The 19,087-nt window shown below is 32.6% G+C and overlaps 3 protein-coding genes and 1 pseudogene across 4 annotated transcripts; 2 read left to right on the top strand and 2 right to left on the bottom strand.

The window, feature by feature from the left end:
- Positions 1-356: 356 nt before the first annotated feature.
- LOC145617528 (protein TRM32-like) lies at positions 357-3,360 on the bottom strand. 2 transcript variants are annotated; one of them, XM_081672236.1, is made up of 4 exons: positions 2,926-3,360; positions 2,738-2,853; positions 1,265-2,252; positions 357-1,159 (listed from the first exon to the last, which is right to left on the bottom strand). In XM_081672236.1, exons 1-4 carry the CDS (start codon positions 3,089-3,091, stop codon positions 567-569), a joined length of 1,863 nt encoding a protein of 620 aa, XP_081528362.1. In that variant the 5' UTR covers positions 3,092-3,360; the 3' UTR covers positions 357-566. The 2 variants fall into 2 exon arrangements, with proteins under 2 accessions (XP_081528362.1, XP_081528363.1); XM_081672237.1 differs by having other exon boundaries at positions 2,738-2,823.
- Positions 3,361-5,016: 1,656 nt separating this feature from the next.
- On the bottom strand, positions 5,017-6,637 carry LOC145618435 (protein STRICTOSIDINE SYNTHASE-LIKE 10-like). Its single transcript, XM_081673204.1, has 3 exons — positions 6,291-6,637; positions 5,591-5,857; positions 5,017-5,487 (listed from the first exon to the last, which is right to left on the bottom strand). Exons 1-3 carry the CDS (start codon positions 6,572-6,574, stop codon positions 5,049-5,051), a joined length of 990 nt encoding a protein of 329 aa, XP_081529330.1. The 5' UTR covers positions 6,575-6,637; the 3' UTR covers positions 5,017-5,048.
- A 2,030-nt stretch (positions 6,638-8,667) lies between these two features.
- Positions 8,668-10,527, top strand: LOC145617582 (fasciclin-like arabinogalactan protein 4 pseudogene; annotated as a pseudogene).
- A 2,226-nt stretch (positions 10,528-12,753) lies between these two features.
- On the top strand, positions 12,754-14,994 carry LOC145616146 (patellin-3-like). The gene is made up of 4 exons (XM_081670843.1): positions 12,754-13,200; positions 13,917-14,008; positions 14,333-14,474; positions 14,605-14,994. Exons 1-4 carry the CDS (start codon positions 12,754-12,756, stop codon positions 14,992-14,994), a joined length of 1,071 nt encoding a protein of 356 aa, XP_081526969.1.
- Positions 14,995-19,087: the final 4,093 nt, after the last annotated feature.

The following is a 19,087-nucleotide window of genomic DNA, read 5'->3' as shown; positions in this document are numbered from 1 at the left end:
TAACTAATTGTTGTGAATGGAGCACAATTGCAAGGAAGTAACCCTAACCTAGCCTTGTTAAGTCCCTAATTGAAAACATTCAAAGCCTCTTGGTGCGGATGGTTGATTGGCGATGCCAGCCATTTGGGATTGTTATTATGACTTGGGCTTTAGATCTTTGAAAATTTTGTGGGACAATGGGCGAGATAGAAAAAGTGATTGATAGTATGTGTAAAGTTTTGCCTTATCTATGTTTTTTTAATTTTTTTTTTTTGACGGATATGTTTTTTAGTATACAATTTCATATTTATCAAAGAAAAAGCGCGTACTCTATCAGGCATTTCAATAAATTTGCAATTATGAAGTAAGTTAGAATATAATACAAGTAATACTTTTATATTAATTATGATACGTAACATCTAATAACAACTTACACTCTTCCGGTTCTCCTATACCTTAAGTATATACGGAGTAACTAATCAATGATAAACAAAAGAATAAGGCACATTACTTTATACAAGTACAATATACATCCTGCATGAAGTATTATTGCAGGTGAGTGGTGAGCCAACCGAGAAGCATAACAATCAATAACTAACAATTTCATCCAACAACTCATTGAAAACCAAGTCCTCCAATTCAAGAGCAAGACCTTCAGTATATATTTGAAGATTGACCCAACCATTTTTGTCCTTTGATAAGTCATGAGCCACTGCAACATCAAGTGAAGGGTCTAACTCCGGCATCCAACTTAAGTACTCCCTAACAAATTTCCAAACTTCCCCAACACCGCGCCTTTTTCCTTTTGTTGTAGGACTAACATGGCACCAAAATGATAAAGATCTGGGGTAGCATACATAGGATCGTTCATTAATATCAATCAAGGCCTCATTGATTAAATCAAACACGAGCTTGCGATGATAGCTTGACATGAAAATTTCATCTTTGTCTAATGATTTGGACTCAAAAGGACAGCAAACCTCAATTCCATCAAATAGTGCAGGATCAAGTGGCTGAGTTTGCGAATGCCATTCTTCGCGTTGGTTTTCTGCTGTAGCCAAGCCTGCTATATCAAGTACATATTTCACATACTGTAAGTCCTCGTTGAAGTATAAGTCTTGAGTGTCATCCTCCGTTTTTTTAGAGAATGTAGACAGGCGGTTTAACTCCAATGGTGATCCTGAAAAGAAATTGACTAATGTTATAACCTTGTAACTTGTTAAATTCAGTAAAATACATATACTTCTAACAGAAATTTTAGTACTTGAATCTTTTGAGAAATTACCTTCTGATGAAATTGGCCAATCCACATGTTCAATCTCATCATTCTGAGTACAAATTTCTAGATTAATTTCGCAACTGCTAGCTATTGCCATAGCATCAAACTGTTCCTCAATGAACCTATTTTCCTTTCCTCTTGAAAGCAATTTGGCTAAACTCACATTTTCTGTAGGGGAATCAAGCCTTATTCCTCTAGCTTCTCCATAATTCATGGTGTACCATCTTTCAAGACTAGCTCGAGATGGTTCATTCGTAGTGACCAAAGAAGATTCAATCTCAGACATATAGAGTCCCTCTTTAAAAGATCTCTGCCCTTGAAGATCACTCAATGTTCCGAATTCCTTCTCATTTCTTAACCTCAAGCTCTTAGATAGATGACTCTTAATCGCTTTATTACTACTACTATCAAACAAATAACCATATTTATCCAAGGAGTGCTCCGTTACAGATAATGATCTTGCAATGTTCTGTGACTTTGCCTTCTTCAGCTGACGCGCAGTGCCAGACACAGGCCAAACTTCATTGTACTTATGTTCAACTTTGGCAGGTCTTCTTTCTCTTTCAGAATTCGAAGAATTTAAGGAAGGAAATGTCCCACACTTAACCAACTTCATATTTTTTGGAGGACTATTCTGCATAATTCTTAAGAACAACTCATGATCAACTTTATACAACTCCAATACACCCACATAATCATTTTCCATCTTCGAGTCCTTGTGCTTAACCTTTGTTTCCGGTTTCATATTACCCGATTCATCAACGCGATTAATGCTTTTGATCAGCTTCGGGTTTGCCTTAAGAAGAGACATTAAAGTTGGAGCATAATCATCATCATTACATGACTTATCCTTAAGGTCTCCTTGGGATAATTCAGTCTCTTGATCAGGCAAATCCAATTCTCTTGAGTTGTTTTTTTCTTTCATTAAACCTCTGATTCTAGATTTGATAGACCTCTTACTAGCCGAACCATTTCTTGAAGAGCCCGAATTCACCTGTTCATAATTCAATTTACAACTTAAATACTCTTGTGAAAAGTGTAATAACAACAATCCAAACCATTCAAATTCGTAATTGATATTCGTAATTGATAGAGTATGTAACATAATTCTGGACCTCAACCATTAGCTTAAGCTTAAGCTTTTGGTTGAGAATTGAGATGGTCCTCTAACAGAGTTCAAATCTCATCCATCCCTCCTTTAAAAGTGGAATTAATTCGCACCATGTATGGGTGGACCTGTGTTGTATTCTTGGGCCCAACCATTAGCTTGAAATTGTCGAACAATTATTCTTTGTAAAAAAAACCATGTCATATAAACACCAATAATAAATAAGGGTTGAGACGATGTGATAATCTAAGAGTACAGGAAATTCTAACGAGTACTCGTGGGGATACGACTAATTTATGAAGCTACATAATGTCAAAATGAGAATTTTCATTTGTAATCAAAACATAATCATTTGAATAAGAAAAACTTACAGAAGCAGAGTACTTTAACATCATATCCTCCTCCAATTCTTGTGATAGGTTGATTTCATGCTCGACATCTGACTTTATTCCTTTACCTACATAAAATAAAAACCACATATACTTTGCTATTTATTTCAATTATTTCAATATCTATTACAAATAAATAGATTAAAAAAAAAAAAAAAAAGGGGGCTTACTTTTGGTTGATTTATTATCATGGGATTTATGCTTGTTGTAAGGAAGCAATTTTTTGACGTTATGCCAAGGATGATAATTAAACATTTGGAATACGGTCCAAATACATCCTGGATGATCATCCTCTACTTTTACATACGAATGTTTTCGCCATATATATTTTCTCATCTTCTTAAATCATAAATTTCGGGAAAAGAAAATTGGATTATGAAATTTGGGAAGAAAAACAGAGGATATAACAATAATAATCAGAGAATGAGAATAAATAAGAAACCTGATCGAAATAATATGGTGAAGAAGTTGTGAGGGGGTTTAAGAGGAGAGAGAAAAAAGGGAATTAATGTTATAATTAAATGAAGAAATAAAAATAAAAGAAATGAGTTGGTAACATTAGAAAATAAAAATAAATAATTAAAAAAACGTTGCTTTAACGTAAATAGGGTTGACCTGAGAAAAAGTTAATCTTCAACAATTCTTCATCTTTGAAAGAGAAGAAGGATTTGTTGGAGATTGAAGACGAGACTCCAGGTCTTCTTTGTCTGCTCTTTTTTTTTTTTGGGTTTGTTTTTTGTTTTTGTTTTATTGCTTCAAAGCTAGTAGTAGTACTAAGATTTACCAGCGAAGACCCGCCAGAAAAGTTAGTTGGGGTTGGGGGGCTTTCCTTTTTTACGCGCCATTGCCAAGTCAGTCTTTTTTTTTTTCTTTTTTTTGTTATTTGGCATCCAAGTTCCTATTTTTATTGCTAGATTTCCAACAAATGTTTTTTTGTGTGTTTTTTTTTTTTTTTTTTTTTTTGTGATGGGTAATTTTCAAGTTAATAAAACTAATGTTACATTTAACGACGTTATAGATTAGTCAGATTCTCTTCTCTTGAGAATCAAACTAATCGCATGTAAATTAAAGATATACTTGTATAGATTATAGCTGCACCCATGTTCGTCAAAAACGTCAATATGAGAGTAACTATTAATTGTGGTAGTAGCTAACTATCAACAAATTGTTACTTGTAAAAATATATACTTTGTAATTAAAGTATGAATAGTGTTTATCAATATAGTAGTTGTTGATTAGAGGTTGTAAGAATAATTTTTTTTTTTTTTTACTGTCATAATTATTTTAGCTTTTAATAAAAGCTAGCTCTACCTTGGTGTAATATTCTCACCTTTATATTGCAAAACACTTAAATCTAAGTAGTCAAACTATTAAAAACTACTCAAAAGCTAGTGTTGAACATGCTTACCTTTATCGTTACAATCCATTATGCTCGCTAAACAATTTATTTCACAAAAAACATTTCTAAATAAACCACACATACAGTCATACTAATTACTAACTACTCAGTCATACTAATACTAACTACTCTTAGCTTCTAATTACCCATCTACCTCTTTATTTGTACATTAGTTGGATTGTTGGAAAGCCAATTTGTTCAACTACTTCAGTAATTAAAAAGAGAGAATCTTCTTTCAAGTAGCAAATTTGAGTATATGATTAATTAAGAATGGTGTATAATCTTGACTAAAAGCCAAATAGTAGGTATAATGTAACTGTTATACTCTACTTCATATTATATTACAGTAGTATGCATACCAATAAAGTAACATATTACAGGTACTATGTTATGCATTTGTAATTGATATAGCATTAAGGTGAAAGTGCATTATCTGAATCTCATTGTTGAACTGCTTACTTCAGTTGACCAACCAAACCCAACATATTTTAGACGTGCTCAACGGGCTGAGGGATACTCCGACCCGACCCTGCCTATATATTTGGCCCAAATTCAAGTTCTCTTGAAAAGATGGAATATGAATAAATTTGGGCTTGGGATTATAGAGTTTTAAGAGTTGTTCATTTTACAAATGATGACCAAGAATAGATGTTGGTTCGTTCATGGCTTGCTTTGAATTAGACTCATTGCAAAGCCCAAATTAGAACTTTTTAGGCGCAAAACCTCAATTTAATCATACCTCGAATACTAACCATTCGATTTGAATATGATTACAGATCAAAATTTTAAATTCATAAATCACTACTTCGTACAATTACAAGAGAATTGAACACTAACACATACATGAAAATGAATTTCAAAAACTACAATGTTCGCACCTAAATACACAACTCATCATCTGGTGTATAAAACATAAGGTTGATTAACAGAAGCGATCCATACATTACCATGAATTTCTGTAACCTCACTCGAATCTACTATCTCAAATGTATCCAAACTTTCTAATATCATTCCAGACTCATCAACTTTAATTGGTTTAGTTGGATTTTTTGCAATCCAAAATTGTCCATTGGCATTTCTGTTAATATTATCAGGTAGCCCAGTAACTTGGAGAAAAATCTCATTAATTCCAGCTTTAGGACCCTTGAGCCAATACCTTAAAATGCGGCAAGCACTTGTTTCAGCTACAAGAATAAAATCCTTGTTTCTGCTTAATGCTACCCCATTTGCAAAATATAGATCTTTCAGCAAAACTGTCAAGGCTTTAGTCTTCATATCATATTTTATCAATCTTCCACTTCGCTCAAATGTAGCTATTGCCTTCGGATATTCCCTGTGACATACATTTTTAAAAAAAATAAATAAATAAATGTAAGTTGAACAATAATATGGGTGATTTGAAAATATTAACTTTATAAGTTCATGAAAAGGCATACCATCGATGATAAGTAGAACTTGTATCGGTAAAATAAATAACTCCATTCTCAGAGTCTATGTCTAGGTCATTTAAAAATTTGAATGGAATCTCCTCGGCACTAGTTGCAAGTGAAATGGCTACACCACCATTACGATTTACCTTGACCAAGCCATAACTAGAGTCCACAATATACAATTCACATGTTACCATATCGAACTTTAGGCCTAATGGTCTGCCACAAGTTTGCTCATTTGGTGAATTGTTAGTCCCGTCACACAAATTTGACCTATAGATAAATCATAACACATACAAAGTATTAAAAAAAAATAAATTACAAAGAAAAAGAAACATACAACGTCATTAGACTATTTTTCAATGCAAAAGTGGAATTGAATAATTACACGGCAACAAAATAATTACACAAAAGAAAAAAGTTTAAAGACTAAGCAAAAGTAATTAGTTACTGCATGCAAAAAGGTTTATAGTTTCCTGTCAAACATCTCTTGTATAATAAGGCCAGCTAGCACCAAATATAGAATTAACTATTAAGTCTAAATTAGCATGATTATTATCCTGTAGTATAGATTATTAAAACTATTAAAACCGACATTTAAATTAATTAGTGTTAAATATATCGTTAATATTCACCAAAAAAAAAAAAAAAATATATCGTTAATAACCAAGGGAAAAGTATTTTCAAAGAAGATAGCTAGGCATACCTGTTTGAATTGGTTATAGCAAAGACACTCCAACTACGTCCTTCCCATTTGAGTATTCGACCATCAGAGACTCCCACGTATGGACCCGTACCTTGGCAATCGAATGCTATGGACTCGGGTCCAACTGCATTGAGTCCTAGAGGAAGTCGATGATAATGTCTCGTACGAGGTTGCGATCCAAACAAATGTCCCGTAAAGGGAAAGATTGCTTGAGCCAAGAAGATGTGTTGACAAGTAAAATGTATGAATAAAAGGACCCAAATTGTTGTACGTTGCAACTTCATAATAGCTAATTTTAACTATGAGATTGGGGTACATATACTATGTTTTTATGCATTTTAACTCGAACGTCTGAAGAGTTTATAAACAAAGAAAGTGCATTAATTTTTGTTCAAAAAGCATTAATTGCTAACAACTAACAATAAAATGTTGTGCAGTGTAAAGGCTAATTATATATAGCAATTGGCGAATTAAGATAATACGACTTGTATGCAATTATGCATGCATTATTTAGGAAATAGTGTCTTGCACGACTTACCTTCAATTAAAGCTAAAATTGGAATTTTTTGACCCAATTCCAAATTGGTTGAGGGTTGAGAACGAGTTTTAAAGAAATAGGTCCTACGAAGTATTAGCTATGTTCTATTGTAAGTGGAAACCATAGTTCAAAAATATGTTTTTTTTTTTTAAAAAAAAAAATCTGTTTTTTAATTTCACAAAAACCTATATTAAAGCAATAACCAACAGCCATTAGTCCAGTACAAATGTACATCATTGAATTAAGTATCATTAGATCTTCAATGAGCCTACTCATGCCTACTCATCAAGTAGCTAACTTCTGTAGATTAATTCAGTTTCTTTTACAAATACTTAACTGTGGTTTAACTATTGTCCAAATCCAAAAAAAAAAAAAAAAAAAAAAAAAAAAAAAAGCCTACACATAAGCTCTTGTTTGACTTGATCCAATTCGTTTAACGATATTCTAATACTTGTAATAGAATTAGATGAGTTAATTTTCCTTCTCTTTTAATGACATCACATTACGTATGAAGTATATTGGAAGAATCGGATTTAAAAGGATAATTTAAGCGCACATCCTACCTCCCCTATGTCTCCTTCCACAAAAACTATCAAAGTATTACGTATTAGAAGAGGACTATAACAAGCATGAAAATGACGATGATTCATTAACGAACTACAATATGGATGACACATTAGCTAAGAACTTATTCTTCGCAAGCTATTTTAGAACATACACTGCCTATTTTTGTTGTGTAAATAAATATTCTAATTAAATATAATAGTATTTCTTACTCTTGTTTGCTTAATATATTTAATTATAGGTCAATAATGAAATATCTTGATCTGAAATATATAATGCGTGTCTAAAATGATCTCAAAGTATAAGAGTAGGACATTTAACTAGAATCATAGTATGCTAGAGAAGAAAATGTCATAGGACTCATATCAGATAGTACTTCAAATCCTATTTAATACTAAGTAAAATCATACTAAAACATACTCTGTATTACTTGTAAGTTTTAACTATTTCATGAGAAGAGAACATGTTCTTGATTCTAAGTGTAGTCTCAATGATCTAAACTGTTTTGAAAAAAAGTTAAAATCTGTATACAAGTAATACAACAATGTATAACACAATTTGATCCAGGTACAAGGTTGAAGTTCTCAGATGATCAAAGTTAAAATCTGACTTTGTATTTAACTTATTTTGTTTTAAATTAACCAATTGTTATTTCACTCGGATCATGCCCTTCCTCCCCTACACCTTTACAACATTCATTTACATACCACTATACCAACTTAAGACTTGTTTATAATATTGACAACATCATGTTCTAAAATTTTCACACCATTTTAATAATAGATCGATGTCTCAAGATTTTCCCACAACTTAATTATAAAGACTTACTACTAGTAATTCAATTCCAAAGACATCCTTTAAAATAATTTCAACCTCTTACATAGTTACATAGTTTTGTAAAAAAAAAAAAACTATGCACCATGCCATTGAATTAATTGTGAAGATCATAAAATAAAAAATAGCATTCCATAAAATAAAAATAAAAAAAAGGGGGCAAAAAATATTCTAGGAAGTACTTTATATTTGTCCTCAATCAACACCAAATTGACTGGTGTCCAATTGTCCATACCACATGCACAGCATCTCACATTCTATCCTCCTCCTCCACACTATCGTAATAATTTAATTAACTTAAATCTTCTAATATTATTACAACTTGCACCAAATCACACCACTCATTTCATTTATAATCATAAAATAACAAATTAATAATTACTCATAAGTCATAACAATAATAATAAATTATTAATAATAATATTTTTTACAAGTTTGATGTTTTACCATCATCATCATCATTCATGAACATCATCCATCATCATCATCACATCTTCTTTTGTTCATCCATTTTCACTCTTTCTCCTCTCTCTTCTCCACTTCACTCCCACTAAAAATCTCAAAAAAATGGTATCACTCCCTAAACCCCCACTAATTTCCAATTTTACCCTCACCACATTCATCTTCATCATCTTCTTCTTCATCCTCCCAATTTACAGCTTCAACATCACCCAGATTCTCTCTCATTACCCAGATCTCTCCGATTTCACCTCCCTTCTTTCAAACTCCGGCATCTCCTCCGACCTCAACCGCCGCACTTCCCTCACTATCCTCGCCGTCCCTAACTCCTTCCTCCGCTCTTCCTCCCCTAACCTCCCCTCCGATTCCCCCTCCACCCTCGCTGACGTCATCCGCTACCACATCTTACTCCAATACCTCACCTTCTCCGATCTCCGGCGAATCCAACCCGCCGGAACCCTAGTGACCACCCTCCTCCAAACCACCGGAAGAGCCCCCGATAACCTCGGATCTCTCAACGCTACCTTCAACCCTTCTAATGGCGGCATTTCATTTCACCCTCCTAACAACAACTCTGTTTCCTGTAACATTCTCTCTCTCCTCAAAACGGTGCCGTATAATCTCTCAATCTTCACCGTTGATTCCCTCCTCGTCCCGTACGGATTCGATCTGATGGCGTCGGAGACTCGCCCTCCTCCGCCGGGGTTGAACATCACCAAGGCATTATTCGACGGCCATGATTTTAACGTCGCAGCTTCGATGCTTCTAGCTTCAGGGGTAGTTCAGGAATTTGAAGATGATGAAGGTGGTGCTGGAATTACCCTTTTTGTCCCTACTGATGAAGCCTTTGCTGACCTTCCACCGACTGTTCAATTGCAAGCATTATCGGCTGATAAGAAAGCTTTGATTCTCAAATTTCATGTGCTACATTCGTACTATCCTCTGGGTTCGCTCGAGTCGATTGTGAACCCGGTTCAACCCACTCTAGCCACGGAAGATAACGGTGCTGGTAGTTTTACTCTTAATATATCCCGGGTTAACGGCTCGGTTGCGATTAACACGGGGATAATTCAAGCTGTGGTGACTCGAACCGTGTTTGATCAGAACCCTGTTGCTATTTTTGGGGTTTCTAGTGTATTGTTGCCTAAGGAAATCTTTGGGGATGATGGAAAGGGTAAAGAGGTAAATTTGAGAGGTGGAAGTGGGAGTGGGCCGTATATGGGGGCCCAACCGCCGGTGGTTGGACCTGCACCGGAGAATTCGCCCGGTGATGGGTATGGTGGGCCGAGCCATTTGTCGTCGCCGCCCGGGTTTACATCGGAAGGAGGAAGTGGAAGGAGTTGGAGTTGGATGATGTTTTGTATAGCATTGTTGTGTGTATTGATATCATAAGAAATTTGGTTGATTGATTTTGATCCTCCTTGGCTCCTTCATTTCTTGGTAAATTATATACAAGTATAATTTATTTGATTTGATACTATATTTATTTTTCAATATACATTATGTGAGTTGATATAATAGCTTAGGTAGCATAAAATTTGGGGGAAGTTGGAGCAATTTCTATTGAGAATTGTTAATTAACCCAGGTAAGAATTTTCTTCCAATTTTTGTTGTATTCTTTGTTATTGAGATTGTATAAAAGCATGAGAAATCAATTTCAAATTCTTATCATACTATTGTTGTTATACGTACTGTAATTTAAGTAGTGAATTATGATGAAATTGATCACAATGTATGCAAATTGAGTTGGGGATAATCTGGTGCTGATTTTGGTGGTTAAGAAAGTGGGTGTTTGTGTATAGATAGAGTGGAAGAACAGGTTGGATCTTAAATGTTGTAAGTTGACAGCTTTTAAGAATGAAGACTTTGAGACACTAAATTGTACAAGTACTGTACTATATTTTCGATGTCCTTGTGTTTGTGTTTGGTGTCTCTCTCTTTCTAAAAAATGAGTACTACATTTGGTGATGCTGTTGCTGGCACCCAGTATCACCTGAGGTACAGTAACCCCAACAAAATTTTCATGTCATTTGGCTTCACACATGCGAAAGTACTCGTATAAATCTTTCATTAGATTTTGGTTCTGGTAAAATATACAAGTATGATTAGTACGGTACGTTTAAGTTCTAATTGTATTATACATTCCGGTGTACTAAAACGAGGATTATTGTTTCTCCACCCGTCTCGAACAAATTTGTTTAGTGTTAGTGTTACTTGTGTGTACGGTTGACATGGGCGTATGGAACTCGAATGGAAGTATGGATGTGTGCCTGAGGTGATAATGGACAAGTTGTTAATGATTAATAGCCAACATGAGGAGTTCAGTTCATCAACTAACTTGTTGCAGAAGCCCTACCACGGGAGTAGCTTTGTTAGGTTAGCCCAAGGTATTTGGGCTATGGCCCATGAATGAGGCTTCATCCTCTTTTGTTTAGCCCATCTTGAGACTTGTATAGTTGTATTTTATCACTTCTCACCTTGTCACAATGTCACATATGCCTTTTCAAAATCCTACTCCCTCCGTCCCTAAATTACATTCCTGTTTATCTCTATAATGTGAGGAATATATGCTAGAAATAGGAATGTAATTTTAGGACGGAGGGAGTGAAATTTTTATTTTTAACTCTAGAATGTATTTTATCGACAAGTATCAAATTATACGGTTTTTCATACTTGTAATGTCATAATATGATTTTTAAACTTATTAATTCATCTTCTATATTTTGGAAATTAGGACATATACACTTTTTGTACGCAAACCATATGGACTAATGTGATAATATGATTCCTATATATTTTTTTTATTACAATTAAGAATTAATCATCTACTCCGTATTCCAAATCTTGTTGGGAGCACGGTTCAAAGAGATTATGTTAATACTTGGAAATTTGTCAGCTGTTACCAATCAATTTGAATAATTTGTTTTGTGACATGCATGTTTAGTTCAAATTTCCAGATCTTTTTTGACATGGATGCCACATATATGAAGGATATATATATAATCAAACAAACTCTTTTGGCTTGCTTCTTTGAGGAAAAAGAAAAACAATTACTACTGGAATAACTTTGTTAGATTAGCCCAAAATATTTGGGCCATGACCCATGAATGAGGCTTCATTCCCCTTTTGTTCAAGCCCATCTTGAGACTATGGTTTTCTAGTAAAGACTTCTTATCTTATCACATATGCCTTTCCAAAATCTAGAAGTAATTAAACTTTCGAGCCGAGCTAGGCCTAACATCATATATTCATATGTCATGGCCAGATGGCCAAACCAGTAAAAAAGTAGCAGTCTTGTCGGGCGTAAGTGGACTTTTTCGGGTTGGGTTCGGATGTTTGTGTTTTTAGGCTCGTTCAAACCCGCCCTATTTTCGGGCCGATATTGATCAACTCTACCAAATTCTAAGTTATACAAAGGTACAAATGATACAAATTTTACATTTTTAACTTTGAAAGTGTGTTTTATCGTCAATTATTAATTTATACAGTTTTTTCATACTTGTAACTTCACCACTTCTCAGCTTAGACTTAAGAAGGGGCACCTTTAAAAATTACTAAGTAATAAAATTTATTAAAATTTTAACTCGTAATATGGGTTTGAATCTACAGTCTATTGAATAATAGGTTATATATTTGTTATCTTTATTATTGACAATTATAATTAAAATAACATTAATTTTGTGTGACATAATTATATCCTTAATAATTTTTATAAAAAAAAATTAAAAATCTGGAGTCTAATTTATGGAAATAAAATTCCTTGTTTCACAAGGAATATCCTTTGTTTAGGTAATTCGTAATCTTGTAAGATTTCTATCCTGAATTTGTATACTATATTAATATTTTATATAATCTACAATGATAAGTGTGTGAGCTTAACCTAACAACGAACTAAACACAACCAAAAAACAAAAACAAAAAAAAAAAACCTACATAATTTTTCGCATTCATTCAACACCATTCATAATGATGAACATGTCCAAAAATCTTTTTACACTAAACCCAAAAAAATTCGTCTCAAATTTTAGGGTGAGTATTCAACTACGTTACCAAGGTAGAGATAAAGTTATGATATGGGGAGTAAATGTGTTAGACAAGAATGAAAAATCTGATGGAGTATTGATCAAGTTTTTAGAGTCGGAAGATTTCAAGGTTCATCAGACAATGCAAAAAATAGTGTCAACAATTGAATGGAGAGAAGAAATCGAGGTCGAAAATTTGGTTAATAGAAAATCGGAATCAGGGTTTCAGGTGTATGGTGTGGACTACAAAGATCAACCAGTTTGCTATGTTACCCTTTCAGATTGGTGTGATGATAACATGAACATGTTGTCTATTTTTGGTTGTTGGGTTCAATTGCTAGAAAGGGCAGTTCGAACTCTTACTTTTTCGAAAACACATTCAACTGTCTTTAGGATTGTTGATGTTAGCCAATCTTCCAAGGCTCAACAGCGATCTATTTTTCATGCTTTTCAAATCACCGATCAATATTACCCTAATATCGTCAAGGATGAGGTACGTATATTCGACTACCCACTACTTTATTTAAGTTTATAATACTACTCGTTTTGTTGTCGATGCGCTAATTTAATCAATATTGTCTTAATTTTTAATATATTATACAAAATTAATATTCGAAAATTATTTACTGTGACAATTACAATATGTAATCACATAGTCATTTGACTTTTTTAATCTTTGGTCTAAATCTATTTATTCTTGGTCAAAGTAAACTAAAAAACTGTGAGGTTGAGGTTTGGTCTAAGTTTTCCTTACCAATTTTATTATAAAAAAAAAAATAAAAAATAAAATAAAATAAAAATAAAAATAAAAAAGAACCCTAACATTAGTCAAAGGCTATTGTGTACGTAAATAGTGAAAAAAATCACAATTTGACAAATAAATTTATTGGATAAGGTGGCCTTAGGTTAATTTTATTGTAAGTTGATTAATTTAAGAGTATCTTTAACATTTCTTTTTTTTTTTGACAGAGTAAACTGCAATATGCTAATATTAATGTTTGTAAATAATATACGTAGTATTTTTTTTCTCCAACCTAAAATTAAATAATTCCACTTTTCACTAACTATTGAGAAAAGAACTTTATAATACAGTATGATTTTAACGAAAGGAGTACATTTTATATTTTATATTTAATTTTTAATATTTTTTTTAGTATTTAATTTCTTTCTTATACTAATTTTACAAATTTTATGTTTTGTTTCGTTAAGATTTACATAAGAGGATTCTTCAACATTCCCCGCTGTATCCGAAAAAGAAGCCCTTGTGTATTTAAATCAGTTGCTCATCGAGAGATTTTCAAGTGAGTATACTCCTTCCTATCTACGAAGTATTTAATTTGGCTTCTAAGCTAGGAGTAAATTGTGAAATCTATTTTACCCAAGAAAAAAATTCATGTTTGAATCAATTGTTTTGATTCATATACTATAAAGTTTTAAATCTCTATAATTTCACCTTATTTTTGCGAATAGTGAGTCTAAATTATTCTTACATACTTGTGTTAAAAAATAAAAATACTTACTTGATGCTTTTATTTGTAATTAATATCTACCAAGGTTAAATGACTGTAAATGTTGGCTTTATAATCTTACAAAAATGATTAAATAGTGAAATATGTATGTTGCAGGTATGTACCTATTGTGCATGTTCCTGTTGAATATGGTGGCATCCCCCCAATTGTACAAGATAAAAGTTATGAAACTATAGCACGCCATATAGACATTTCATCTTCATCATCACGACAAGATGTGGTGTTCTACTGTTATAAGGTTAGCAATAATGCCTCATGCTATATGTTTAAGATAATATAGTTTGTGTATATTTTATATACTTATCATTTAAATTTATCTTAAAATTGCAACATATGTCATTTAATTACTATTTTTTTTTCTTTGGTAGGAGAGTGAAATGACATTGCGAGTAAAGATTACAGAATGGGATGATGTGTTATATGGCGTCAACTTTTTTGGTGAAAGCACACAACAAACATATTGGGCTCTTAAGCGAGTGTATTGGTCTAAGAAAGCATATGATGAATTCAAGATAAAAAATCTCCAAGAAGATGGGATACTTTTTCTTAGTGTTTATAATAACAGCTTATTTTCAAAGAAGACACTAGTCTACCTTTTGACTTGGTTTTCATCACAAGGTTCCTTGAAGGAAATAAAAATAGAGAAAGGGAAAGGAAAAGAGGGGCTAAACGATCTACAAGGACTTCAAAAGAAGGCGATTCAGATTTATAATCGAGTGAAAGTAGTGGAGCCTGATGCAATATACAAGTACACTTGATATGGTTTTCGTATTCGCCTATCTGAATTCTTCTACTTGATACATTTTAGTGAAATTTTCTAATACGTATAGTATGTTGTGGTAAAAACTTGGTTTGCGAATTTCATTTTTTTTATTTGAAATTGAAAATAATACATAGTAATATTCTCTTAATATTACTCCGTACCAAGTATTTTTCTGTGCATTATCAATTTATCACCTGTATAATGATGAGTGGATCTCATACTATGTATTGGATATATGTGATCATCATTTTATAAGAGGAAGAGAAAATGTTAAGGAGAAACATTCATTTATTAGCATACAATGTCAAAATAGAGAGAATAATGTTTCCGTACCTCATTCAAGTGTGTGTATATACAACCTAAAGAGAGTAGGGCTCGTAACATCAGCCCACAAGCTAAACAACCTAAAATAGGCTCAACATACAATATTATATAAATGAAATAAGTAATTAATTTTATTCTAAGAAAGAAAAAAAAAAGTAAGACACACAATTTATGAAAGATAATACGGATGGAGTAAGACTGTAAGAGTTATTGTTTAGTGCATTTGTTTTCCTCTCTATACTGTCGCCTGAAATATATTTCTGTGTTTACCATGCTTCCAACAACCGTCACAATAGGTGGATTATGGAGCCATGTCAATAATTATTGATGGTTTATTCGTCACTAATTAGTGAGTGCTACACAATCAATCGCTAATTAAAGACGGCTTAACATTCGCTAATTACTGGTGTTCATCAGTCACTAATAAGTAATAACTACAGTCACTCAAAGTGATGCAAATATTGCTATTTCCTGATAAAGCGACCTAAAAACCGTTACTAATAAGTAGTAATAAATAGTACTTCCTACTTAGCTTGTTATGTGATCCCTCGTTAATTAGTGAAGGAGAAAAAAAAATATTATGCCACTAATAACTATGTCATTTTTGGAGCAAAAAGGACTAAAAAAAAGGCTAACTATCAATTTGTTGGCTTAGCCTAATTTTCATATTTTCTTTTAAATCAATCAACTAACACCAAAACTATGTCAAATATACTAGCTATAAATATACCGCTTATAATTATTGAACCAACTAAAAATGCACTAGTTATGTTATTTTGGGATAAAAAGGATTGAAAAAAAGCATAAATGTCAACTTCTTTTTTAACATAAGATAGCATAAATGTCAACTTACTTTCATATTCTCTTTCAAATGAATCAGCTAATACCTAAAATATGTCAAATATAATAAGTTATGAGGTCTAAGCGTCTAAGGACATGTTCCTTTCAGCTAAATTTCATTCCAGTTCAGTTCAGTTTAGTTCCTAATTTTCTTATCTCATAAAATATAATTCATTTCATCTCAGTTCAGTTCAATAAATCAAAATATGCCTAAGTGAGTAAGTGTTAAAATAGCCACAAATTAAATACTCCAGTTATGCATTTTGGGAGCACAAAGCCACAAAGGACTAAAAAGGCCTTAATGTGAACTTACTAGCCTATTTTTCATATTTTCTCTAACCGATCAACTTACATCTTGCACATGTCAAATCTAATTAGTTAAATACGAAGTAGTTCTTAGGGCCTGTTCTCATTGACTGAACTCCCTGAACTTAACTAAACTGAACTGAAATAAATATTTTATAATAGAAGGAAATCAGGAGCTGAACTGAATTTCAACGTAAGAGATTACTGTTGAAACAACCAAAAAATCACTAATTACGTCATTTGGGAGTAAAAAAAAGGACAACAAAACGCTTAAATGTAAGTATGTAACAGCCCTAATGACTTTTGTTATATTTGGTATATTTATTTCTTAAAAAATTACAACCTATAATTATTGATGGTTTAAAATCTCAAAATATAAAAAGTATGTATGATATGAACTAAGAAGTAATCAAAAATTGAACATGTTAGATTTAAGGGTATTTTTGTTTATGTTGTGGAGAAAGATAAATGACAATCATATATATAAAGACTCTTCAAGATATCTAGTACCTACTACTTCGTAATCAAAATATTATTTATTAATTTACAAAACGGGCCAGATGGGCCGGCCCGTAATATATTTACCATTGTCCATGCCCACCCATTTCAAAAAACAAGGCGGGCTTAGCCGTTCATCAATTTATTTGTTTTTAATAAAGGTGTCCAAGCCCAAATTTTAACGAGCCAGATGAGCCGAGCCTAGCTAGTCGGATAATCGATGAACAACTCTAGATTTTATCCCCATCACCGCCCCACCACCCGCCAAACTGAAACCCATCGCCTCCCAATGGGACGGGTCTCCTACTTAACCCACTCCACTGACATCCCTAGGGGTGGTTGCATAGGTCCCACGAGCAGAAGGCTCAAAGCCTCAAATTCGTATATCATTCAAAACAATAATAGCTTGTTATAACAACACTTGATGAAAATTATTTAATTAAGTTGCATGCCTACTCTGTAGCACTGTAACTTAGATGTGTATAGCGTATCTAACAATCTACCGAGGTTTTAGACTTGTAGGTTCTAGTTATCTTGGAGCTCCATTTTTTAATATTTACGAAGTACAAGTATATATACTACCTCCGGTCCAAATTATTACGGAGTAGTAACTTTAGGGTCGGTACTATTAGTAAGATATAAAATATTCCAAAGTAATAATAAAATACAAATAAGTGTGCATTCATCTAATCGGTATATCGTGTTCCTTTGTTCATATTTCATTATGCGTGTACAAATCTTACTTTTTTTTTTAACAAGTGAGATTTAATTAATTTTGACAACAAATAAGTGCAATGTACAACTATTATATTTCCACTTAAGCACAAATACATCCAAAGGTTTATTTCAATTAAAAAAAAAATTATATCTTGAGTTATACAGTTATACGAAGTAGGGTAGCAGGTATTACCATAGCCTACCAGTTGATTTAGGGCCTGTTCATATTTACTGAACTGAGCTGAGCTGAACCGAACTGAACTGAACTGATTGGAACTGAACTGAATTGAACTGAAATGAATATTTTATGTGAGAAGGGAATTAAGAGCTGAACTGAACTGAACTGATTGGAGCTGAACTGAACTGATTGGAGCTGAACTGAGCTGAACTAAACTGAAATTAAGTAAATGTGAACAGGCCCTTACTTGTATACTTATATGCGCTAGAAAATATAAAGTTTTACCAAAGTTATAAAAGGGCTACTATCAATACATAAATAAGGGATAAACCATAATTTATTATGAAAAAAAAGTACAATTGTTTAAATCCTAAATAATGTAAGTACTCCGTAGTAAATGCTCCTTATGTCCTTATCTATTTTTGTTTTATTTGAGTTTTTTTTGGGCTCTAAGCCTCTAACATACTTTGTATTTACAATGTATGGAGCATATATTTTTTATTTTAAGTACAAACCATAGTCAAAACTACTCCCTCCGTCCCCTATTGATGGTCACTTTTGCTAAAAAATCACGGGAATTAAGGAGAAATAAAGAAAGTAAATTAAAAAAATAAATTTACATTGGATATGCAAAAAAGTAGAGAGAGAGAGAGAAAGTAATTAAAGTACATGGGAAAGTTAAATTTGCACAAATATTTTTACAAATGTTAGAGAATTTTGGTAAAAAAAATAATATTAATGATACTTGAAAAAAGCAAATGTGACTAACATTGTGAGTCACCAAAAATGGCAAAAGTGACCATTAATAAGGGATGGAGGGAGTATTAAAATTTGACCCAAATAATAATGTTAATAGTTTGTAATAATAATGTTAGATTTCGGGAAAACTCCTTAAATTGGAGTGTGTACCATTGATCACTTTATATAATGTTACAAGGCGATTCCTAATTACGTTAGGAATCTAATAAGATAATTATACAAAATATATACAAATATATCCGACAAATATTATCTCGAAAATAATATCTATCAGATAATAATGGTAACCGTCAATAATAATAATAATATAAAAATAAAGAGAAGATGTAATGAAGTATGGAGTATTAAATTATTAATACGGAGTATAAGCAGTGTATCTATTCTTTGAGCAGTATGTAACGTACTAACGTGAATTAGGAGGCAAAAGATCTGAGACAGAGATTAGAGATACACCATTTTATTTATA

Source organism: Chenopodium album, chromosome 26, assembly GCF_948465745.1.
Source record: "Chenopodium album chromosome 26, dcCheAlbu1.1, whole genome shotgun sequence".
NCBI classification, from domain to species: domain Eukaryota; kingdom Viridiplantae; phylum Streptophyta; class Magnoliopsida; order Caryophyllales; family Amaranthaceae; genus Chenopodium; species Chenopodium album.
The sequence above is the reverse complement of the archived record's forward strand: the minus strand, read 5'-3'. Positions and strand labels throughout refer to the sequence as shown.